Source organism: Suricata suricatta, chromosome 5, assembly GCF_006229205.1.
Source record: "Suricata suricatta isolate VVHF042 chromosome 5, meerkat_22Aug2017_6uvM2_HiC, whole genome shotgun sequence".
NCBI lineage: Eukaryota > Metazoa > Chordata > Mammalia > Carnivora > Herpestidae > Suricata > Suricata suricatta.
The window spans coordinates 60,477,418-60,502,105 of NC_043704.1; the positions used below are offsets into that span (position 1 = coordinate 60,477,418).

At 41.4% G+C, this 24,688-nt stretch overlaps 2 protein-coding genes and 1 pseudogene across 7 annotated transcripts in view; 1 reads left to right on the forward strand and 2 right to left on the reverse strand.

Annotated features, from left to right (window-relative positions):
• CCDC191 (coiled-coil domain containing 191) overlaps positions 1-789 on the reverse strand; it is a 96,015-nt gene extending 95,226 nt beyond the window's left edge. For 4 of the 6 annotated variants that reach the window (XM_029939329.1, XM_029939327.1, XM_029939326.1 and 1 more), the window contains exon 1: positions 652-789. In XM_029939329.1, the coding sequence (XP_029795189.1) occupies positions 652-741 (90 nt within the window). In that variant the 5' untranslated portion in view covers positions 742-789. The remainder of the gene's footprint in view (positions 1-651) is intronic. The other 2 variants (XM_029939331.1, XM_029939330.1) reach the window with 1 other exon arrangement.
• Positions 790-1,032: 243 nt separating this feature from the next.
• QTRT2 (queuine tRNA-ribosyltransferase accessory subunit 2) lies at positions 1,033-23,468 on the forward strand. The gene is made up of 9 exons (XM_029939336.1): positions 1,033-1,142; positions 4,796-5,016; positions 6,969-7,024; positions 9,031-9,107; positions 10,989-11,201; positions 16,574-16,773; positions 19,065-19,216; positions 21,305-21,416; positions 23,017-23,468. The coding sequence occupies exons 2-9, from the start codon at positions 4,817-4,819 to the stop codon at positions 23,246-23,248; spliced, it is 1,242 nt and encodes a 413-aa protein (XP_029795196.1). The 5' UTR covers positions 1,033-1,142; positions 4,796-4,816; the 3' UTR covers positions 23,249-23,468.
• LOC115292487 lies at positions 12,272-13,848 on the reverse strand (annotated as a pseudogene).
• Positions 23,469-24,688: the final 1,220 nt, after the last annotated feature.

Sequence of the window (24,688 nt, forward strand, 5' to 3'; positions counted from 1 at the left end):
TATGTATGTTTCAAGTTTAAAATGGGGTTATCAGTTATCCATGTCTTTTCATGCGAATGCATCAAAGAAGGTAACACATAGAAAAAGGACCTATTTTTATGAATGTTGGTTGAATTCAGAATATTTCAAGTGGGAATCAGGTCTTGGCCTGTTTAATATCCACTTGCATTCCTGAGTACATTTTTTGATAATTTATGTAAAATTAGAAGGGGAGGACTATGAGACGTAGGACTTAACGTGAAGACTTTCCCCTTCCAATAAAGACCTAAAATTTGTAAACCATTTTTAAAAACAATGAAATGTGTAGGAACTTCCCCTAAAATGGGGGGGGGGGGGAGGAGGGACGGGGAATGGGTCTCGAGGGACTTGGCGAATTTTCTTCGCCCGGATGGGTGCCACCAGACCTCTCGGGTTTGTGAAAAGCATTTGATGTTAACAGTTCTTTCACGATACTACCCATCAAAGCTAAAGGTACCCACACCCCAAAGTTCGTAGGCCCCTTTCACCAGGGCAATGCTGGCTCCAGGGCAGTCACGGCAAGGGGGAGCCAGGTAAGGATGCCCCTGGGGGAAGAATGAGGAAGCGCAGCCCCGCTAGGCTGGCCACGGGGCCGGTCCCCGCCCCCCAGAGCTCCCGATTGGGATGGATCACCTTGGGACTCGGCTTCCCGGTAAACTGTTTCCAGCGATTCGACCCCATCCTCTTCCTTGAGGAGGCCTTTTCCTGGGGCGCCAGCAGCATTTTCCAGGTTCAGGCCCGGGCCGAGGCAAAGCTGGAACTACCGCTCCGTTGCCTAGGCTGCTTCCGGGGCGCCCTGGGAGTTGTAGTTCCTCCGCCCGCAAAGAAGGCGGGTGTGGGGCGCCGCCGAACCACCACTCCCAGGAGGCTGTGCGCAGGCGGAACAAGTTAGCTCGGTAACCCATGGCAACGGCAGCGGTCCCGCGGCCTCGCAGTCACCAGAGCTCGCTTTGAGATTACCTTTGCGTTTTACTGGCGCCCGGTGATGACGCAGTGCTCCCTGATTGGCTCTGCCTCGGAGGCGGTGGTTCAGGGGGCCGAGAATCCTGCAAGCCGGACACGTGGTAACGAACTGCGAGGAGTTTGAGGGGGTCTCAAGGCCAAAAAAGTTGGTAGCTGTGCAGGTAAGTATCCCCTTTCCCTCATAGAATGGGGGCTACTGAGAGTGGATGAGTCGCGTCGCTCCCAGACGCTTACTGGTTGCGTTGCAGTAACCGTAGTTGTACTCCTGTCTTTCCTGACCTTCCCTTTTCTGGCTCTTCTGATGGATCTTGGCTTCTCTAAATCCAGATTCTCTCAAATCATGTAAACTTCACTTCATCTCTGAGCGAAAAGGGCCTCCTTTCGACTGGCCTCTGCTCAAGCATCAAGTTCTCAGCCGGAAGTGTTTCCTGGATGGCACTGTGTATTTGGGAGGATTGGGAAGATCTAGAATCCTTGAGCGCAGGGCTTCGCGAGGTCTGAGGCCACTGGAGGTGGCCCACGGAGTGAAGAAAAATCCATCCTTATTACTGAACTTAGATGTTCCCTAGAGGATGTACCCTTCTGGTATACATAGGTTCATAAGGCAGGGTGGTAGCGTACAGTGGGATCTTTGAACCTGGCTCTGTGACTGACCTCAGGCAACTTGTTTGAAACTGCGGACCCTCCATTTACTTATCGGCAAACTGGGAGTGATAGTACCTAATCACTGGAGTGTCGTGATGATGAAAAATCCGCATAAACGTAGCGCTTTGCCAGGAAACATAAAGTAGATTTGAGATTGGTGGAAATGAGATCAGGGAAGCTGTGCCATCAGACTATTGCAGAGATCATTGGACCTGCTCTGTAACGTGAGTGCCCATCACAAGGTGATTGTTGAATAAATTGTGTCAGATCCAATCTATGTAATATCGTGAAGTAGTTATTTTAAGAGTAAGTTAATTCTGTGTCTCTTTTTCTGGGAAGGTATACATTTTCTCCTGCGAGAAAAGCAAATTGCAGAGCAATGCATGCAGTGTGGTAGATTTCCATTTTTAATTAAAAAAAAATCCCTTCCTAGGTTGCCTGGGTGGTTAAGTCGGTTAAGCCTCGGACTTCAGCTCAGGTCATGATCTCCAGGTTTGTGAGTTCAAGCCCCCTCCCCCCCAGCTCTGTGCTAACAGCTCAGAACCTGGAGCCTGCTTCAGATTTGGTGTCTCCCTCTCTCTGCCCCTCCCTCGCATTCACGCGCTCGGGTGTGCGCTCGCGCTCGCTCGCTCTCTCTCTCTCTCTCTCTCTCTCTAAAAAATAAACATTAAAAAAAACCAAAACCTCTCTTCCCATATATGAGTACTTTTAAATGTTCCTATGAGTATGGAGAAAGGTCGCAGAGTCTGGGAGAAGGGATAGAGGCAGAGAAGGAAGATAAGGGAAATCAAGGACAGTAATAAGAAACACTAGCAAAATGGAAAATATGACTATAAAATTGTATCCTAACATTACAGTTAATCTGTAAACGTCGCACATGTGTATGGACAAGATGGCACTCCTTATAGGTTACCAGCCTATTAGAGTACAGCTTCTAAAGCCAGACTTCCTGATTTAAGTCCTGGCTCTGCCACTTTCCAAATGGTGACTTTGTCAGCCTCAGTTTTCTCATGTGTAAAATGCACTTAATAATCACATCTGTCTTATGAGGTTGATATGATGATACATTTTATCAGGGTCAATATGTAAAGGACAGGATATGCCCAATAAATGTTATTTACTGCTGTTATCATTATGTGAAATTGTTAACTTATATTGTGATTACCAACATATTTTGGTTCCACCATCTGATTTTGTGTTTTCTGTTTTTGATGATCTTTTTGGTCTCTTTTCCTCTTTTTTGCCTTTTATGCTAGTAACCAATTTTTTTTATCATCCCCATCCTTCCCCAATGAGTTCAGAAATTATGCATTCTGTTGTTAATCTTTTAATGGTTACTTAAAAACTTTTAACACACATACTTAACAGTTTGACATTATTTATGATCTTTCCCCTCCTCAAAAATAGTGTAAGATTTTAGAATACTTTCCCTCTGAATAGTCTGTCTCATCTTCTGTTATTGTTTTAGATTTATTATTTATTATTTGTTTATGTATTTTTTATTTATTATTCTTCTGTTAGAATTTTAAAGCCCATCATTTCTGTGTGTCCTCCTGAGTATTTTGAATTTTACCCTTAATAATATCAGGAATAAACTTTTTGCATTGTATCACAGGAGAACCCATCTCTGCATCTAAGAAAGAACATGGTGGCCAATGCCCTCTAGAACTCCCAAGAACCTAATGACAGGCCTTGGGCTAAGAATGAAGAAAGCTATTTCTTCAATTGAGAGAGTGGGAAAGGGAGATAAGGGAAAATGTTTTCAGGATTGAGTGGATGATTAGTCACATTTGAAGCTCTTCTGTTAAAAGATGGGACTCCTAGAACATGTTTATTGTTTCCTTCCACAAGGATAGGACTAGGAGGTCCCTGAGAGAAAGATAAGTCTTGGAAGCCAGGAGTCTGGGCTTCCAGATCTAGCTGTTTCTTCCCTCTGGGAGAGTCCCTGTGTCTAACCTTAGAGGATCTGAGTTTGGTTATATTAGAGAACCAGTGGGTCTCCTTTCAATTATCTTTATATATGTAATCATTACTTACCCTTCCTATTCGAGGTAATATATTCATGCGGCATTTGGCTTTCCACGTGGCGCCCTGTAGGTCATGAATGCAGTAACTGATCCTCTTTCCTTTTTGGTTCTCAGATTAAATTATGTGCATTCGGATTTGGTTGCTCAGTATTTGAGATCACTTTGTTTGAGCCTGACCCTGAGGGTGGATCTGTGCTGGATATGTGGACAAGATCAGGCCCCAGGGTTTACCACACAAAAGGACAAGGGAATAGTCCACCTAGATCCCTGACAAAAGTAATGCTAAATTGCTTATGAATTGCATGTATGCTCCATGTGGTTTCTCACTTCTATTTGGACACAACATAAGATAATCTCACCTCTCAGAGATGATCTGTGTTTATCTTTTGATGTATATTGTTCCATGTAGTTTAATAAACACCTTTGTTTTTTAGTGTTTATTTATTTATTTTAAGTGAGAGAGGGCGAGGGGGAGAGAGAGCATGCATGCACTAGTAGGGGAGGAGCAGAAAGCAAGGGAGAGAGGGAACCCCAAGCAGACTCTGCCCTGTCAGCCTAGAGCCCAACACAGCGCTTGATTCCATGAACCATGAGATTATGACCTGAGCTGAAATCAAGAGTCTGACACTTAACTGACTAAGCCACCCAGGTGCCCTTAGAACCTGCTTTCTGTATGTAACAACATGTTAGGAAAAATTGCTATGTTGTTTAGTATTCTCTCAAAGGAAAAAAGAAAAAAAATGAATCAAATCAGTAATCGGTATGGCTTCCACAGTGTGGCCTTCCTCTATACACATTTTCAAGGCTGAAAGTTAGCCTTTGGTGAAAGAGTGCATACTCTTTCCATGATTAGTCTTTACTCTTGTCCTTCAGTTTGTTTGCTTTTCTTCAGCACAGACAAAAATTCCGTGACTGAAGTTAAATGTGGTTGATGTTGTCACTTTGCTCTAGGGCTTTGGAGAAGGTATCTTATTCTGTGTGGGTCTTTTCCCATTTCTTTCTTCCTGCTATCTAAAGTAGTTGCAGACTGGAAGTAGTAATAAATATGCTGCCATTCATCATTCTGAAGGTTACTTTCTTTGTAAAATGCTTAGATTTTAGATATCACGGGAGTTCTGAATTTGCTCTTCTTTTCTTATCAGGACCTAGAGGAATCTCTTAGAATGAAGCTGAGTCTTACCAAGGTAGTTAATGGCTGTCGCCTAGGAAAAATAAAAAACCTGGGCAAAACAGGAGACCGAACCATGGACATTCCAGCCTGCCTTCTATACACCAAGACCGGCTCTGCCCCACACCTGACCCATCAGACACTGCATGCTATCCACGGGGTTCCTGCCATGGCTCAGCTTACGCTGTCCTCACTGTAAGTGTTAGACCTCATCATTTAAGTATCAACTCTGACAGCATATAGGCATCTAGACAGCAAACAGAAAAGACTTGGATATATATATATCCTTTATTGTTAAGTTAGCTACTATACAGTGTATATGATATGCTTTGGGAGTAGATGCCCATGATTCATCACTTACATAAAACACCCAGTGCTCATCCCAACAAGTGCCCCCCTCAATGGCCATCATACATTTTCCCTGCCTCCCCCCACCCCTGCACTTCTTCCACCCTCAGTTTGTTCTCTATATTTAAAAGTCTCTTATGGTTTGCCTTTTTCTCTATTTGTGACTACATGTATATATATATTTTTTCCTCCTCCCATGGTCTTCTGTTAAGTTTCTCAACTTCCATATATGAGTGAAAACATATGATATTTGTCTTTCTCTGAGTGACTTTTTTCACTCAGCATATTACTATCCAGTTCTATCCACATTGTTGCAAATGGCAAGATTTCATTCTTTTTCATTGCCAAATAGTATTCCTGTGTGTGGGGGGGGCGGTGTATACATATACATATATATACACATACACACATATACCACATCTTCTTTATCCATTCATCAGTTCAGTTGATTGTTGACATTTGGGCTCTTTCCATAATTTGGCTATTATTGAAAGTGCTGCTATAAACATTGGGGACATGTGCCCCTAGGAATCACCACTCCTGTATCCTTTGGATAAATTCCTAGTAGTGCTATTGTTGGACCATAGGGTAAATCAATCTTTAATTTTTTTTTTTTAATTTTTAAAAGTGTTTTATTTATTCTTGAGACAGAGACAGAGGATGAGCGGTCAGGGGCAGAGAGAGAGGGAGACACAGAATCTGAAGCAGGCTCCAGGCTCTGAGCTAGCTTTCAGCACAGAGCCCAACATGGGGCTCAAACCCACAAACGTGAGATCATGACCTGAGCTGAAGTTGGACACTCAACCGACTGAGCCACCCAGGTGCCCCCAATCTTTAATTTTTTGAGGAACCTCCACACTTTTCTAGAGCGGCTGCACCAATTTCCATTCCCACCAATAGTGCAAGAGGGTTCCCTTTTCTCCACATCCTTGCCAACATGTGTAGTCTCCTGAGTTGTTAATTTCAGCCACTCTGACCAGTGTGAGGTGGTATCTAAATGTAGTTTTGATTCATATTTCCCAGATGATGAGCAATGTTGAACATCTTTTCATGTGTCTGTTAGCCATTTGGATGTCTTCTTTGGAAGAATGTCCATTCATGTCTTCTGCCCATTTCTTCACTGGATTGTTTAGATTTTTGGGAGAGAAAAGACTTTTTTGATTATATGTACAAAAATTTGTAGATTTTTGGAATGAAATCAGAAGAGTCATATCAAATGTTATACATCATCTGACCCTAATCGGGCAGCCACAGGACAGACTTACATACCAGAGCTGCTTCGCTATTCTTCTGACCCAACCTTGCGAGCATGGTGGCTCTCATTGCATTACTCCCAGAGGTGATAGGCAGGGAATGTGAGATAAGAACTCAGCTTAGACTCTGGAGTCTGTCTTCATGCACCAGCCTCAAACTTTTCCCTGTATCTTGCACATGTACTTGCTAGTATTATTTTATGAAAACAAAGCTAATGGAGCTAGATCATTTTATGTAATGTATATACTGACTTTGTCCTTCATTGAAGAACCTGCTATATGATGAAATAACTCTGCAATATTGTGTTAATAATAGGGGAGAAAGAAAATCCAGGTACTGGAAGCACTTGATCTTTGCCAGTTTCTGCTCCCACAGAAATACTTGTAAAGTAAAGACCCGTACTCTTGAACAGTGGCATGCTTTGTTGTTCAAGACTACATCTACTGTCATGTAACTTGTTTGGGTGCAGAGAAGTGGGTTTCAGTTGTTGCACAGAGTATCTGTAGAACAGTTCATTAGTATGTATTTTTCTGTTTTGCTCACAGGGCAGAACACCATGAGGTTGTGGCAGAATATAAGGAAGGAATTGGAAAGTTTATAGGTAAAAATTAATTGTTATTTGTGTTTGTCTTGTGATGTATTAATTTGAAGTTTGGAAGTGCTGTTAACTAATCTTTCATTCATACATTTACTTATTCATTAATGAGCATTTATTTGGCATCTAAGAACTACACATTAGGGACTCAAAGATAACTAGGAACAGTTGCTTCCCCAGTGGAACTCAGAGCCTGTCTGAGATAATGATAAACAGGTAATTGTAGTAGGATGCAGAGACCGCATTTGTAGGATTAGGAATATGTACATGTACCATGAGGGCCCAGAGGGCCCAGCACATAACTTGCTGTCGGGGGTACATGTGGAAGGAGGTAGGACTAAAGAAAGGATTCTTGAGAGAGAGCATAAAGGGGTATCTTAGCTGAGTCCAGGGAAAGTAGTAGGAGTTACCCAGGTCAGGAGGTGGGCATCATGGTGCAAGTACACAGGTGTGGGCAGACACACCAGGCACAGAGCAAAGACCCAAAGGGAAAAAGCTGTATGAGACATACCTAAGATTCAAAGCAATCTAGCCACGCAATCTAGCTCAAATCTAGTTTGAGCCTAAATCATAAAGCAGAAGATGAAGTGTTTATATATAGCTAGATTTTGATATGTTAATATTTATTATCTTTTGTTCCAGAAATAGGATTTTAGATATGGATGTATGTGTCCATTTTTTTAAATCGGAAAAGCTTAGCAGTGCCAGCTAGAGAATCAGTTCTTCTATAGACAACTTTCTCCTGAAGCTTTCTCCCAATATCTGAGACTTACTTGAGTGAATGAAAATTTTGTTTCCATTGGTTATTCAGCCCTCTGCTTCTGAGGGAAACTGCATGATAACTTGTTGGTGGTCACAAGGCCCTGTATTTCAGTAGAGGAATTTATGTAATGTTTTCCTTGGACTGAGACCAATTTAAAAAATTTTTAATGTTTATTTTTGGGAGAGAGACAGAGACAGAGCATGAACAGGGGAGGTGCAGAGAGGAAGGGAGACACAGAATCCAAAGCAGACTCTAGGCTCCTAGCTGTTAGGAGAGAGCCTGACGCGGGACTCAAACTCAAGAACCATGAGATCATGATCTGAGCTGAAGTCGGACACTTAACTTACTCAGCCACCCAGGCACCTCTGGACTGAAACCAATTTTAAAACCAGCTTTAAAGTATACAATTATAAATATATAGTGTAAATACATATATATTGTATACAATTAAACATATAATTATAAACATATAATTGAGTGAAAATAGCTAAATAAGCTTCCTAGGGATTATTGTACTAACTGAAATTGTGGAAAATAGGTGAACTGCAGAGTTTTTTTTTTTGTTTTGTTTTTATTTTTTAGTTTGCTTTATTTTCTGCATCTTTTTTCAGTGAAATCCTTTTTTTTAGTAAAAATGCAGGGTTGCATGTGAAATTTAAGCACATATGGTTTAGTAAGCACTTGTTTGGATTTTTTTAATGACTATATTTTTGACTAAAGAACCTAAGAAATTGTCCTATGAAGTCAATGAAACTTACTGAGAATTTGATCCATTTTCAGTATCCTCTAGCTTCCCTGTAATTCTGCCCTGAGGTCCCATGATGTAGGATGGCTTTGTTATTAATGAGATTACCTTTTGACCATAATCTTATCTTCCCAGTAGCTAGTTCCTTTAGATGGTACCTAGAAAGGACTTATTTGATATCAGATTTTTCTCCAAAACAAATCAAGTAGGGTCAATGTGCCACTAAACACTTTTACTGTGTCTCATGCTTTAAGATATACTTTTTCTTTGTAGCAACTCATTAGTCATTCGATATGAACCTTTAATTCTTTTTTCAGATGAATAGGCTTTAAAGGTAACCTTTTCATTCATGTTGACAGGCCTCTTAGAATTCAAAGATGGCATATGAACTCTATGTTTAGAGTTGCTTTATCCAGCAGTACACTTATAAAGCTGCACTCTGTTACAACACAGTGTAATTGTTGATGTAAGTGCTTTCAAGAGTTCTTTTCTTTGTCTGTACAGGCATGCCGGAATCACTCTTGTACTGTTCCCTGCATGATCCGGTCAGCCCCTGCCCAGCCGGTTATGTAACGAACAAGGTGTGTTCTCAGAAGGGCCTCCAACGCTGCTGCTTTGTCCCAAATTGTATTGTATTGTATTGTATTGTATTGTATTGTATTGTATTGTATTGTATCCCTCCAGTGCTGGACCCCACTGTCCCAGTGATTCCCAGCCCATTCCTTACCTCTTTAGACCTACTCCTTATATCTATGAATATGGTGGGATGGGTAATTTATAGGAATTAGAGTAGGGCTGCCTGTGGGTGGGGTTAAGGTAAGGAGTATATTCTCAGCATTTTCATTGTTGAAAAAAATCAGAGGATGAAGGAGGGTCAAGTACATGGCAAAAAAGAGAAATTGCTGTGATGGTAGAAAGCAATCATTTTTTTATGCCATGCTTTATTTGCAGTTTTAACAACCTCAGGAAGTGCTAGGAAAGTTGCTGATGAGTGTTATCACATGTATAACTATATATAGTAGAATCTCAGTGTATTACTGCTTGCTTTTAGAACAGAATTTGAAAAAGCTGGGTGCACAGCCAGAGATTTTTGCTAGTGAAGAACAGTATCAAAAGGACTTCATTAAAAGTTTTCACCTGAGGCATGGCACACTGGCCTTGTTCCTGAGGTCTACATTCTGGCAAGGCCTCAGTATATACTGCTGAGTAACAATGCAATTACTTTTCCTGCACCCGCTTTATTGATGTCAACAATATCTCTTCATCTTGCCTAAGTATTTTAAATTATTCTTCTGCTTTAAACTTTATTTTGTAATTGTAATCCAAAAGATAATATTTTTACTTTTGTTATCTATCTCACTTGTAAGGGAAAGAGGATTCATTTAAACATTCTTTTTTTTTTTTAATGTTTATTTTTGAGAGAGAGAGAGAGAGAGAGACATGGAGTGTGAGCAGGGGAGGGGCAGAAAGAGAGGGAGACACAGAATCTGAAGCAGGCTCCAGGTTCTGAGCAAGCTGTCAGCACAGAGCCCGATGCAGGGCTCAAACCCACAAACTGCGAGATCATGACCTGAGCCAAAGTTGGACTCTCAACTGACTGAGCCATGAAGGCACCGCTAAATAGTGTTCTTAATTAAGCCCTAGACCAGAATAAAAGATGTATGTGGCTTCCCCATTTATGTCCTTGTCAGTCTCTTCTAAGAATAAAGATACTGTAGAGGAAGGAGTAATGAAAACAAGAACATTATATAGAGATGCTTAGGTACTATCTGACTTACTTTTTTATTTTATCTGTATCTAACTCAATCTAGTGAACACTTAACTAACCTTCCATAATATGTATGAGTCTAGACTAGGCTTTTGGGATACAAACATGAATTGGGACACTCTAGTCAGACAACTGTACAATGGTGTGATAAGTACTACTTTTCTATAAAAGAAATAAGTACAAATTGCTGTAAGAACTTAGAAGAGTGAGTGATGGATTGTGCCCAGATAGGTTTGGGGAGCACAGTACAGTAGATGATATTTGAATTCTGTCCTGAAGGATGCAATTGTATTTTACCAGGCAGAGAAGTAAGGGAAGGGCATTTCAGCCAAAAGGAACAATGTGATCGAAGACAGAAAGATCAAAGTCTGTGGTTTATTTAGGGACAGCATGCATGGGGTGGGGACTCAGAGAATGGAAGACTGGGCTAGACAAGTATAACAAAGAGTTCTTGGGGCTAGCTCAGAAGCAGGCCGTGTGGCCACTGCAGGACTCTCTAAGAGCTGTAAGGTCCTTGGAGAACTGGAAAATGGTGCAGGAAGCTTCTTCTACCTACCATATCTAGGATATTGAATTGCCATCATGTGTCCATTTGTAAAGAAGATGAAATTCGCTATTGCTTTACCATTTTATTATTATTCTTTTTATCTGCATTTTACTCTTGCTGATTCCTCATCATTTTGTTCCATGACAGTCTGTGTCTGTGTGGGGTGTTGGGGGACGAATGGAGATGACTGCTTCCAAGTTCATGGCAATTCAGCAGGCCTTTCAGCCAGACTGGTTCCAGTGTCTCTCAGATGGAGAGGCATCTTGTGAGGAAGCAACTTCCATAAAAAGAGCCAGAAAGTCTGTTGACCGATCACTTCTATTCCTGGATTATTGTCTCCGGCTGCAGGAGGAGTCAGAGGTAAGGGCGCGCCGCTCACCACTCCTTTCTGTTTGAAACCCTAACTCATGTTCCTTTTCTGCTCCTTCTCCTGCTTCTCTGCTTCTCACCTCCTGGTCTCTTTTCTCTCCTATTTTCTTTTTTTGAACCGTAAGGTAAGTATCTTGCTCTCTCGAATTCTTAGGCTCCTTTCGCCACACTCTGGATTTCTTCCCCGGGCAGCAGGTTTAATTGCTGAATAATTCTGAAATTGCATGTATAATCAAGATCACTCTGCTTAGCTTCAGAATTTTATGAAGTGGACTTTTGCCGAGTTGTATTAGACTATCCCTCACATGCACCTCAAACTCAGAGGTCACCAAACTCAGTATCTGATCTCCTCAAACCTCTTCTTTTCCTTCTTTTTCCAAGTTCCTCAGCCCAGAAATTTGAGTCTTTCAAGGCTCCATTTAATACCCAATTTAATATCCAACTGTTCGCTCCTTCTTGATTCCCAGGAATCCTTCTTGATTTCTAGGATCTGCCCACTCCTTCCCTTCCTCCTTATCACAACCCTGAGGCATAATAACCTTATCATCTCTTATGTGTACAATTACCTGTTAATTATTCTTTCTGTCTCTATTTTCACTTCCATCCAAACCATCTTCAGCCCTGCTGTCTGAGAGATCTTCATAAAACACAAATATGTGCCCACATGCCCTTCCTGAGAAGAATTTAATGACACTTATGTGGCAGGGACAGCCTGCTGTGACCTGGCCTCTACCCACTCCTCCAGCTCCGGGCTGGCTGCAGCTGACACTTTGGCCCTTCTGAGTCACTTGTAGTTCCCTGCAGTGTCACCCTGTGTCATTCTGCCAAGGCTGTACATGGACTTCCTTATGGACGGTTTCTTTTTTTCTTATTTTCAGTCGTATTCCTTCTCTTGCTTCCAGATCAGGCTCATTCCATTCCATTCATCATTCTAGGAAACTGTCCCTGACTCTTCTAGGTTCATCCTTTGCCACCCCTTTAATTTGTATGTGGCCATATTATATAGCTCAAGTCATATTGTAGTACAATGATTTCTTTATTACATTGTGACCTCCTTAAACTCAATTTCTGAGGGTCAGTTTTGTATCTCCATCATAGAGCAGAATGCCTGACACAAGGAAGCCCTCTATAAACGCTTGCTGATGGCGGCCGGTTATGACAGGGTGGGGAGGATGAAGCTGTGGCAGTAAATCAGAGATCCTGGGACCAGAGTGAGTGAAGCTCACTAGGAGGAGCAGAGCTGGTGGAGGAAAGAGAAGGTGTGACCGGAGGGGAGAATTCAGCATTGACATCATTGATGTGGAGTAGTCCTGAGATGTGGTCAGGTCCCACTGTGGCAAAGTGCGTAGAGTCTGAGGAACATTGTTGTCTCAAGTATGCCGGTAAAACATATAATTGGCTAACCAAGTTAGTATACATGAAATGATCAGAGGAAACTTAGTTGTCATTCTGAATAGAACACTCAGTATCTGCATTAAGAGTTCAGCATGGGGACATTGCCGTGGGTCCTAATTGTTAGCATTGCTCACTCGCAATTGTTTTGAGCTGGTAATTATCCTTGTAGGATGAGTAATGTTTGCGTGAGTAGAAAGGAGGACAGGGAATGTGACAGCATGATTATTAGAACAGCTGGATGAGCCTTAAGCCCCTCTCCCATGCTCGTCAGCCTTACCATTTCACATTATTGCTGTGTGTTGGTCCCTCTCTCTATCCCTATAATCATGCTATTGTCTAGACATGATTATTACATGGTTATTACTTTTACATGTGTCCCATTTTTTTCTTGAAAGGGAACTTTTTATTACTTTTATGTACAGAAAATGCAACAGCACACAGCCCAATTTGGTGGCCAGTTCTTTAGCCATTGTCTTTTCTGACTTGGCAAAGTGAACCATCAACTTTGTACCCAGGATGTTACCTCCCCAGTGATGGTTGATCTCATCATATCTGTCATTGTAATCGGTCCTGATGGCCTCCAGCAGTTTAGCCAGATCTCCTTTGTCTTCTGAGTTAACCTGTGTGAAGGTGACAGTGGTACAGGTCTTCCTGTGGACAAAATGCCCTAGCCTGGCCTTCCCCTTGATGATGCAGTAGGGAACCCCCCCCACCCCCCGCCATCTTAGGACACATGGCAGGCAGGAAGATAACCAGCCCAATGGGACCCACATCATGTGCAGTCACTACCAGCTGAGCCATTTTGTTCTCCACCAAGGTGGTATCAGTATTAGCCCCAGCTTGAAGGACAGGTGGCCTCTTAGTGGGGACAACCCCTTTGCCAGCAGCTTTCTTAGCCCAGGCCAAGAATCTCTGCTTCTTCTCTTGCTATGTCTCTGGTCTGTATTTGTGGGGCAGCTTAAGTGTTGAGGAGCTGTGTGACCATCCAAGACCAAGGTCCTGGGCAAACTGGTTAATCACGGGAGGTACTTTTAGACGGTTATAGAGAAGAGCCCTTTGCTCCTACAGCCGGACAAAGAAGGTGAGGTCCCTTTTGGGCTGGATGCCCTATCTGATGCCAAAGTTCTTGGGCCTTTTCTGAAACAGGGAGTTGACCACCGTCTTGGACTACTGCTTCTTCATGACCGAAGATGGCAGAAGCTGGAGCCACCGTCTTCCCCTTAGGCTTCTCTCCTCCGGACATCTTGGATGGCTAGAGGAGACAGCACCTATGTTCCATTTTAGACAATAAGTTATATGTTTATACTTCTTAAGTCCATGAAAGGAGGTTTTCCAGATAGGGCTGTGACAGTCATGGAGAGGGGCAGACTTGTGTAATCACCTGCTTTGTATGTCTGCATACCTCTTTTTCCTCACTTGGTCCGCTGGATCCTTTTATTCTTTTTTTTTTTTAATGTTTATTTTTTAGAGAGATAGAGAGAGAGTGCATGTGAGTGAGAATGAACAGGGGAGGGACAGAGAGAGAGAGAGAGAGGGAAACACAGAATCCAAAACAGGCTCTAGGCTCTGAGCTGTCAGCACAGAGCCCGATGGAGGGCTCAAACTCCTGAACTACAAGATCATGACTTGGGCTGAAGTCAGATGCTTAACCAACTGAGCCATTCAGGTGCTCCTGGATCCTCTTATTCTGAATGCCCTTAAATATTGTTGTTGGCTTTCTTCTCTTGATATATTTTGTAGGCCTGGGATGGCATTTGGTTTTCATCCCAGGGTGCTTGGAGCTGTGCCTGGGGGTAACAGGAAGAGAGTTATCTGTCAGCCATGTCTGCCAGGGGCAGTGGCAGCAGTGTGCCAGGCATCTGTCGTTCTAGCTGGGCAGTCACATGTGTATCACGTGTCTGGAACTGTAGGCCCGTGTATTCAGCGGCTCATACCTCAAACTCACAATGCACAAAACTGAAAGATCATCTTGCCTCACCCTACACTGTTTTTCCTAGAATTTCCTATCTTTGCTCTACTCATCCTCTCCCTCAACTTCCAAAACAGGAGCCAGGTGTCATCCCAGACTTTTTACTCTCTCCTTGGGCAACTAGTTGGTCAAGTTTGTGGATCGTACCTTCTGATGAATTTTCAGATCCTGCCCCTCCCCTCCACCCACTGCTACCACCCAGGTCCTCTTGGTCTTTCACCTGGATTATTAAAGTTGCCTCCTACCCATCCTTTAGCTATACTCACTTTTAATTCATTTCTCCACACAGCAGCCCAAGTGTTCCTTCTGAATGTGTCCCTCTTGCTTAAAGTGAGAAATGAAATTCCCTCTTTACAGCATTTCAGACTCCTTCCTCATTCCTCTCTTCTACCAGAGAGCCACTGTCGATTTGCATTTTTCCATGCAAACCTAAGTTTTTAGTTGTATACACATAGTGTTTACATATATGCATGACTGTATGGGGTTCTTATTACACAAATAAGATCATGTTCAGAAATGTACTTGTTTTTGTTTAGCAATATCTCAGATGCATTTCTTGTCAATGCATCTCTTGTAGCCACCACATCTATTTAAAACACCTGAGTACTATACATGTATCATAATTTAAGCCTTTACTCTATTAATGTGTACTTATTTCCAGTTTTTCATTATTCTGAACATTTTATGAATATACTTTGGGGTGCTTATGAATGAATGTACTTATACGAGAGATTCTTATGAGTGGAATTTTAGGACATGGGATTAAATCATCAACATTTTGACAAGTTTTGTTTACTTTCCTTCCCAAAAGGCTGAACTAATTTTTACTTTCTTTGGTTATCAGAGTATGTGTCATTTCTTTAACACTTTTTCCTCCACTGTGTCACTATCTGTTTTTTGACGATTTTTGTCAGTGTGATGGGCAAAAATGGTACCTAACTGTTGCCAATTTGTATTTTCTTACTGGTGAGGTTTAGTTTGCTCTTTATTTGTGGACAGGGCATTCACATTTATTTTTCATAAGTTCCTATTCACATTTACATATCTGCCCAGATTTCTGTGGGGGTGTCATTTTCTTAGAAGATTTGTTGGAGGTTTTTCTATGGTATAAGTATAGTATGGTATCTATTCCAACAAGCAGTGAGTTCTCCTTTGCCTTTGTTGAGAATATATTTCACTAGAGAAGTTTTGATGATTTTGTTCTCAAATATGTTAGCCTTTTCTGGTAAGCTTTAGCTTGCTTACGTAGGCCTTTCTTACCCTAAGATAATAAAAACTTGACTATATCTTTCTGATACTTCTATCATTCTTTTTATGTTTAGATTATAGGGCCCTGTGGGATTTACTTTTGAGGATGGTGTGCAAGGTAGTTTTTAATTTTTCCCAAATGGACAGTTAGTTATCCCAACTGTAAAGTTCTTTTTTTATATATGTTTATTTGAGAGAGACAGACAGACAGACAGATTGGGGGGGGGGCAGAGAGGGAGACACAGAATCTGAAGCAGGCTCCAGGCTCTGAGCTATCAGCACAGAGTCCGACAAACCGTGAGATCATGACCTGAGCTGAAGTCAGGTGCTTAACCAACTGAGCCACTCATGCACCCGCTAAACATAAAGTTCTTAAAGTCATCTCTAACTAAGAGACTTAGTAATTTAAGACAGGCCTGAATAGTCATTTAAACAAAACTGCTCTTTTTGTCCTTTCCCTCTTGTATTTGCTCAGTGTGTGTTAATTTAATCTAAGCTCAAACATGACTATATGTGCTGATTGCCTCAGTTTCTCCTCAGTCTTTTCTTACGTATTTGGGTGGCTCTCAAATTGTGGGTTTTGGAGCCATAAAGGTTCTCAGGGAGGAGGGAGCATGAACCCCCTTTCATGCTTCAGCTGCAGCAGCTGCACTGATCTCTTCTATCTCTTGGTCTTCCATGTAAAGTTCATTTAAATGAAGGTCTCCACTACTGGAAACAGTTAAAAGCATTCAGTCTTTACTTCCTTTAGGTCCTTCGGAAAAGTACCATCATTGGAGTGATTGAAGGTGGAGATGTGGTGGAGGAGAGGCTGAGGTCAGCACGAGAGACAGCCAAGCGGCCCGTAGGTGGCTTCCTTCTGGATGGCTTTCAAGGGAATTCAACAACCCTGGAAACTAGACTGTACTTGCTGTCATCAGTCACTGCAGAGCTGCCGGAGGACAAACCCAGGCTAGTGTTCAGTTAGGACGCAGACCAAGCCTCGTGGGCTTCATAGCAGGGGTGCTGGTGATTGTGTGTTATGCCGAGTCTCTACATGGGCATGTCTTTTGATGAACTGATCATGTCCTTTCTGGGCTGAGTCTGCTCAGGCCGACTATGGGAAGAGTTTCCATCACAGCTGTCCTGCCTTTGATTTCAGAATATAGACAAGGACAATTTCCATGTGCACTAGTTTATTTGATCCTCATAAGAGAGGGTGGGTGTTACAGTGTTTCCCCTCATTTTTGTGCCAAGTGCCAATATTCTTTATCCGTTATAACATGGCCCCTGGAGACAGGAATCAAGTCATATAGAACTCTGGCCTTAATCAAGGGAAGTTGAGGACAGATTGGGGGTGACTAGCAGAACGAAGGTAGGCTGTAGTAATAATGACAACCTAGAAGAAGTTCTTAGATTTGAAGTAAGTAGTAAGTGTCATTTTTTGAAATCAGGGGAACCAGCAACATTAATGGGGCTAGTTCTTTCCATAAACACAGGATTCGGTATGTACTGGTGTAGAGAGATGACCTGCAAGATTTAAAGCTAAAAACCCCAAGGTTCCAAGCACAACTGATGTCTTTCTTATTATACTACCGCCATTTTTCTTTGTTTTCTTTTTTTTTTAATCTTTAGTTTTTTACCCAATTTGGTGTGAATATTCATGCTTTTTTCCTACAGATCTATTTTGAGGTTTGATTATAGGATGTTGCTTTATACCTCTCAGGCTGTTGGATGGTATATGGTATATGTAAATTTTACCACTTAAAAACAATGCTTGATGGATTTTTATACACACACACAGCCCCGCAACACAGAGTTGAGCAGCCAGAACCAGACACTTCCACCAGCCCAGCCAGCACTTGCCCCGTCGTTTTAACTAGCTCTCTTGTGTTCATTGCTCCCCATCCTGAGCTTATCTCGTTCTGGTGCAGATAACAATTCGGCACTAGTATTTCCATCATTTTCTAGACTTCTTTGAGCTAAGTGATCACAGATGTCTGGTCCTGGATCTGATTGCTGGGATTGTTTTTCATCCTATACGTGTGTAGAAATGCCAGCGTTAGCTGGAGAGGAGTTCTAAAACATTATATTAGTCGAAGGAAACTGCAGTCAGAAAAACCGGCGTATATATAACTGTTCTGATTGTTTAATACTACATAAGACTTTTTTGGACTTCTCATAGAAATCAGGGAGTCTGTAAGCTTTTCTCTGCCAGTTCATAAAAGGGACCATGGGTAGAAAAACAAACATTAAGAAAAGCAGCCAGCCAGTCAGCCCTGATCCAAGGTGCCTCCCCTTCTTGTGTTAGTGGCAAAACCTGGTTGAGTGTGATTAACTCTCCCAGAATGCCTGACCCATTACCTCTGAAAATACCACCTCATTCCATGTAGACTTTTTGCTAATGGAGAAAATAACAGAGAAGAATAAAGAAAGCCAGATAGAGTTTTAGATCCTATGGGCAGAATGAAAGCGAGAGTAGCTTTGTAAATGAACCTATGAAGAACACAATAGATAAAAATGTCTTTCTTAAACCAATTATAGGAAAGAAATTATAGGTAAAATACAGTTAAAACATGGAAAGTATTTGAGGGGGAAGTAAAGCAAACAGCTTTGCAATCTTTTTTATTTAATTCTTTTAAAATTGTAAAGTATAAGGGCGCCTGGGTGGCTCAGTCGGTTAAGCATCTAACTTTAGCTCAGGTCACGAGCTGACAGCTCAGAGCCTGGAGCCTGCTTCAGATTCTGTGTCTCCCCCTCTCTCTGCTCCTCTCCTGCTTTATCTCTGTCTCTCAAAAATGAATAAGTGTTAAAAAATTTTTTTTTAATTGTATAGTTGACATATAGCTTTGCACCCTTAAAAAAAATCTGTGGAGTGGATAGATAGGCTGTAAAGTTCGGTTGAAGGTTAGAGAAGTTGTTCAGAAGGAATTACGGGAGAAGCACACTAACCTTTACTGAACTTCTCTTTGGGACCTGAAACTACACCATGTTTTTGCAAATATCTCCTTAATCTTCACAAGACATCTGTGAGGTATGTACTACTGCTCTTTTTTTTTTTTAATTAGAAAACTAAAACCCAGAATGGTCAAGAAACCTTCCCAAAGTCACACAGTAAGTAAGTAAAGGGCATAGCTGGGACTTGAGCCCAGGTCCCTCTGCTGCCAAAGCCCCACATTCTTTCCACCACGCCTTAGTATCTGTCGCCTACCACGCAGCTTGGCGTTGTCCTCGTGTCACTGTTTTTACTGTTGTTTTCACAGGCTCGTATGCGGAGTCAGCCGGCCAGATGAGGTACTCGAGTGTATTGAAAGAGGAGTGGATTTATTTGAGAGTTTCTTCCCTTATCAAGTGACAGAGCGGGGATGTGCCCTGACTTTCAGCTTTGATTACCAGCCGAACCCTGAAGAGACGTGTAGGTCTTTTGAATTAGTCTCTGTGATAGCCTCGAGTATTTTCTATTTCCTCTTCATTTTTCCCTTGAGTCACAAGCCAGAGATATATACATACTGTAACATCAGCCTTTTATAAAACTACATGTTTGTTTCTTACCTGTATGCTCTGGTATGTTGGCACACAAAACCCAGTCGGTCCTTTGTGTTCTCCCCGTAGCTCATCAATTATGTGGAAGGGATTTTTATAGTTAGCAGAACCAAGAAAAACAAAACCCTTTCTATTAACAGTCTGAAAAAAGAATATTCAGAGTAAATAGTGATAAAAATCTAAGGACAGAAAATCTTTGAACTGCTCAGTAAAAGTTAATTCAGTTTTTCACAAAAGAGTTCTTGTCTGCTTTTTGCCAACCCCATGCTATCAAAATACAGTCTTACCTCATCTGATCCTAGTGGTACTTTTGCTTTTTTGGGTTTTTGTTAACAACACAGGGATGTGAAAGCTGTTTCCTCTGCTAATATTGCTTTGAAGTATCACCGTTTTATTGTTTAGTCAGAAGTCAAGAAACTCGGTTCCAGAGTCTGACATTTAACTGACAGCAGGAACAGAAATGGGACACGGGGCTGGGGTCTGAGTTTCTCAGGGGCTGTTACATGCCCGATCTGCCTCAGGCCATCACCGGGCCTTTCTCTTCCTGCTTCCTGCTGTCCTTTGAGCTCTTCCTGTGTCACCAGCAGCCTTACATTTAACTCAGGCCAGAGACTTCTTAAAGGTTCATTTCATTCTCCAGAAGTTATTAAAATTTCATCCAGAAGATGTTATAGTTTCGTAAAGCCAACTAACCATTAACATAAATTGAATTACTTCTGGAAACAAATTGGTTTGCTCAAATTCTTACATATAGGAGGCTAGTTTTACTATCATTTAAAATGACCAGAATATAATGTATGCTAATCGAAAAGCATACCACACACTCTATAAATGTTCATTTACAAGTTTCATTATTTCCACAAGGACACGGGTAAGTGTTAGTCTGTACCATGAATATGCAAAACTACAGAAAACCTGATACTGAATTCTCCAGAATAAACAAGTTCCTTTTTGGCTAGAGAAAGGTGTTTCTTCATGATTAGGAAAACTAAAATAGTTTGAACATTTTCAATTAAAGTATTATTAATAATCATACATATGTGTGTATGTGTAGTAAGTTGAAGTCTTTTGCCAATTACAAAGTGAAAATTACAAAGGAGTAAGTTTCCTGTATAGGAACTAATATAGTTCCCCCTAGTGACCAGGATTTTCCAAAAAGCCAAGGCGTTATTGTAGTTTCCCACATCAGCATACAAATTCATGGCAGCAAAATTATAACAGCCTCAATGCTGAGGTCACTTCTCTTTTTCCTTTGATCTGGAAGAAATTATCTTCTTAGTACTGTCTGTCCATCCTCCTTGAGCCAACCCTGAACTTGTTATTACTCCTCCTCTACTTGCCCCAGTTCAAGACAGCTGGCTCTTGCATAGTAATTGGTGTTGCTCTTATAAATCCAGAAATGTTCTTTCTTAAAGAGTTCAAGGGAACAACTCAGGTCCCCATTTAGTTCTGGATAATCTGAGTTCCTTGCAGGGACTCCATACAGAATACATAAATTAAAACTATATTCTATTTTTAATCTATCTGGAGCATAGGCAGTTACAAAGCACAATTAATTTGCATGTACATTATGATGAGACATAACTCCAACACACACACACATAGATTTCCAACCCCCTCCAAACACATACACACACGCACGCGTGCGCACACACACACGCGCACACACACTCCCCAACTGTTTTCTAAAATCATTCCTTGACAGGTTATTTGTATATTACATACTTGTAACCATAGTTTGCTTAGACATTGTTGAATCTCCAAGTTTTGATATTCTGAAGAATATGTCAGTGATCATCTTGGTCCGTAGTACTACTTTCCTTGTGTAATTTTCTTAGGATAAATTCTCATAAGTGGAATCACAGAGTCAAAGGGCATAAAATAGTAACTAATATAAAAATCTCCCAATGGCCACTCTATCTGATTTTCATTCAAGCCTTTTTGTTGGTTTGTCCTTCAGTATTACAACAAAATGGGACACAGGAAGAAACAAAGAAACAAACAAAGAAAATTAAAACAACCAGTTGCAACCAAGAAATTACATCATTTGAAATTAATCTGAAGGAAAAAAAGTAAGGAAATTTTTAAAGTTTGGATTTTGATTCTGACTTTTTAATTTCAGTCTGTTTTAAAAGTTTATGTAACTGTTCCATTTTCAGTTTATGACTTCATAAAATATTTATAGTTGGATATTATTGGGGCCTTCTCAAATTCGGTTCCAGAAAAACTTTTTTTCTGCAGATGAATTTGTATACTTTATCGTGTCAGAAAACCAAGGCTAGATAACTGTTGTTTTAGAAGAGCTGTCGGGAAGATTAGGCCAAATACATTGGTATCTTTTACTCTTTTCCAGTTACTTTAAATAATGACAGAGCAAGATAAAGATTTCAAGATAAAAAACAACAAAAGTGTTTAAATTCTAAGGAACTTAGGTCATCTTGGTTACATACAGATTATAAATCTCAATAAAATATTTCCCTCTATAAAGAATGAACCAAGAGATCTTGTAACTTTGTATTTAGCCTAAAGTGGTCATTACTAGTGAACCAGTGACGGGTTTTTCTGTGAGTTTGGTACTCTCACCTATTTGCTGGACTGTTTTGGGTCTTATGTAAAGGAACATTCTAAGGATTCAGACTTATTTATGTCTATCTAATAGTACAGTTTGAAAATTTATCAAAGAATATGAAAATCCTAGGTCTAATCTATATTCTAGAGAAGCTTCTTGATTATAGGTCTGAAACGGTGATGTTTACTACATTTAACTCCTTGGAAAATGGCCAATGTTACTGCTGTTTTTAAAATGCTAGGGTAATATGAATGGGTTACTACTAGAATTCCCTTACAGTATAGATTTAACTGGAAATTGTAGTTTTTTTATTGTCAGTGCTAGACCTAAAGCTCAGATCCTAGCGCTGCTCTTGACTCTGTGACCCTGGTCAAGTTGTTTAATTACTTAATAGCTGATAAACAGTGACACATGTTGTTCTTAGTATGTGCCCAGCAGTGTCCAAATCCTTTGCTATATCAACTCATTTAATTCTTGTAATAAGTTTCTAAGGTAGGCACTGTCATTACACTTAGTACCATTACAGATGAGAAAGTAAAGACACAGAGGGAAGTTAAATGACTTGCCTGAGTGTGTTGAGCCAGGCAAACCTCGGCGTGGTAGCTCTGAGGCCCTTCCTCTTGACCCCGCTGGTAGTCTTCATCAGGAAATGACAATAAAAATGCCTATCTCCAAAGATGGTTCCAGAGGTTAAGTGAGACAGTCTATGTCAAAATGCTTTGTAAACTACAGGAATCTGCACAAGTGAAAGGTTGTATGTCTTCGGGTGCTAGTTCTCATGGCGAGTGAGAGAAGTGTCATTCATCAGAACAGCATTCACTATCACTGTGTGCCTTTACAGTGTGGCTGACAAAGCTCGGCATGAGGGAGTGGCCACGTGACTCTAATGCTGCTGGGTAAGCCTCAGTCCAGGAGGTTCAGAGGAGGACTCCTGAGTCTCCTGACTCACTCTCTGTTAACTTCTCACTTTAGCAGATGACTGGCACTACATTTGCCAGTGATGTTATTAACTATTGGTTATGTACCAGCAGAACAGGTAGCCTAGGCTGCAGATTTCTTATATTCCTCACTTTCTGGAATATCATTGTAACTTCCTTTCCCAGGTACCAGGAGGACTTTGATCCACTTGTGAGAGGGTGTTCCTGTTACTGCTGTAAGAATCATACTCGTGCGTACATCCACCATCTGCTGGTGACCAACGAGCTGTTGGCTGGGGTCCTGCTTATGATGCACAACTTTGAACACTACTTTGGATTTTTCCACTCCATTCGGGAAGCACTAAGAAGTGACAGACTGGCACAGTTGAAAGAGCTTATCCGCAGGCAAGCATCTTGAGACCTGGCACATGCAAGTCAGACTCTTCACACTGACACTGCCCCACTGTTGTCGTGCGAGAAGAGAACAAGAAACGATCCTAGCTTTAATCATTTGTATTTGAGAATAAGGTCTATGCAAATAAGGAATGTTTGTATCAAACCCTGCCTACATAAGAGATTTCTTACAAAGACATAAGTGACCCAACTGATCAGAAAGGATTAAACCATGACCTTTAGTATTTCAGAGCTCTTTTTATTTATTTTTTTTTTTTGAGAGAGAGCACGCACACATGTTTGCGCAAGTGGGGGCAGAGGGAGAGAGAATCTTAAGCAGGCTCCATGCTCAACGCAGAGCCTGACACGGGACTCTGTCTCACAACTGTGAGATCATGACCTGAGCCAAAATCAAGAATTAGACACTTAACCGACTGAGCCATCCAGGTGCCCCTCAGTGCTAACTCTTTTAGTCAGTGAATCTAGAAATGAGAAACAAAATGGATTTAGAGATTTGTTTAGTCAAAGACAAAGGCTTTAGATGAGAAGGGACAGCCTTGAAGCAGAGTTGGTGAGATGATATGGGTTCATGGAGTTTGCTCAGAGCTGGAAAGGAGATGATCGGTCATGAGAAGCATGGTTTCTGTAGACACGGCTGTTGACCAGAAAAGGCATCTGGCTGATTTAAGAGTTTCCTAGTTTTAATTCTTATGTTCTCAGGGGCCTCTTAAACACCTGTGCCTTCCAACCTGCCCCAGTACTGTAGTCAGTCAGAAAAGGTCCTTGGGACTTAACCAGGCTCACATCTCCATGGAATGTGGGCTCATACATTGCTCCTATGGTCAGTCCAGGACACACGCCTTCATTTGACTACATGATCTGTGTGTGGCTAGAGCCCATGCAGTGGCCTGTTATGAGCCGAAAGTTTGCCCAGATGCTTTGGTCTGGTCAGACAGATCCATATGGTCTACCCTTCAGCTCATTAATAGTCTAACTACATAAAAAGTGTAGCCCCATAACTACACATCATTTACTGTATGCTCACTTGGATGGAGCCCTGGCCTGGCAATTACAAGACTGGGTTTCACTTCTGCTCAGCTGTGACACCTGAACAGATCACTTAACTGACCTCTTCTTGCCAGTTTCCTCCTGAACAAACAGGGACAGGCATGGTGGATAGCACCTATGAACTATACAATTTCATCTCGCTCTAATGATTGGGGAAGAAAAAGTTTTAGATTGGAGTCAGCATTCTTGTGTCCTTGTTTATTGGTCACTATTGGCCTGGTGAAAAATGCAGCAGTGACAGAATCAGACAATGGTAGAGAGGTTTGAGAGCCCAGAAAGAGGTTGGCCTGTGAATCTTGAAGCGCTTGCTGAATTAGCATCAGCAGAGCCTGGGGCTGGGAAACCTTGGAGCATCTTTGATTCTAAGAGTTTTTTCTGCTCTCACCAAAGGAGTGAC

Excerpts from the sequence above, each read along its gene's own strand:
- QTRT2 (XM_029939336.1), top strand. The coding sequence starts at position 4,817 with ATGAAGCTGAGTCTTACCAAGGTAGTTAATGGCTGTCGCCTAGGAAAA. Across the intron at positions 16,774-19,064 it reads CTGCCGGAGGACAAACCCAG|GCTCGTATGCGGAGTCAGCC; the intron begins GCTAGTGTTCAG and ends TTGTTTTCACAG. Across the intron at positions 21,417-23,016 it reads ATTAATCTGAAGGAAAAAAA|GTACCAGGAGGACTTTGATC; the intron begins GTAAGGAAATTT and ends TTCCTTTCCCAG.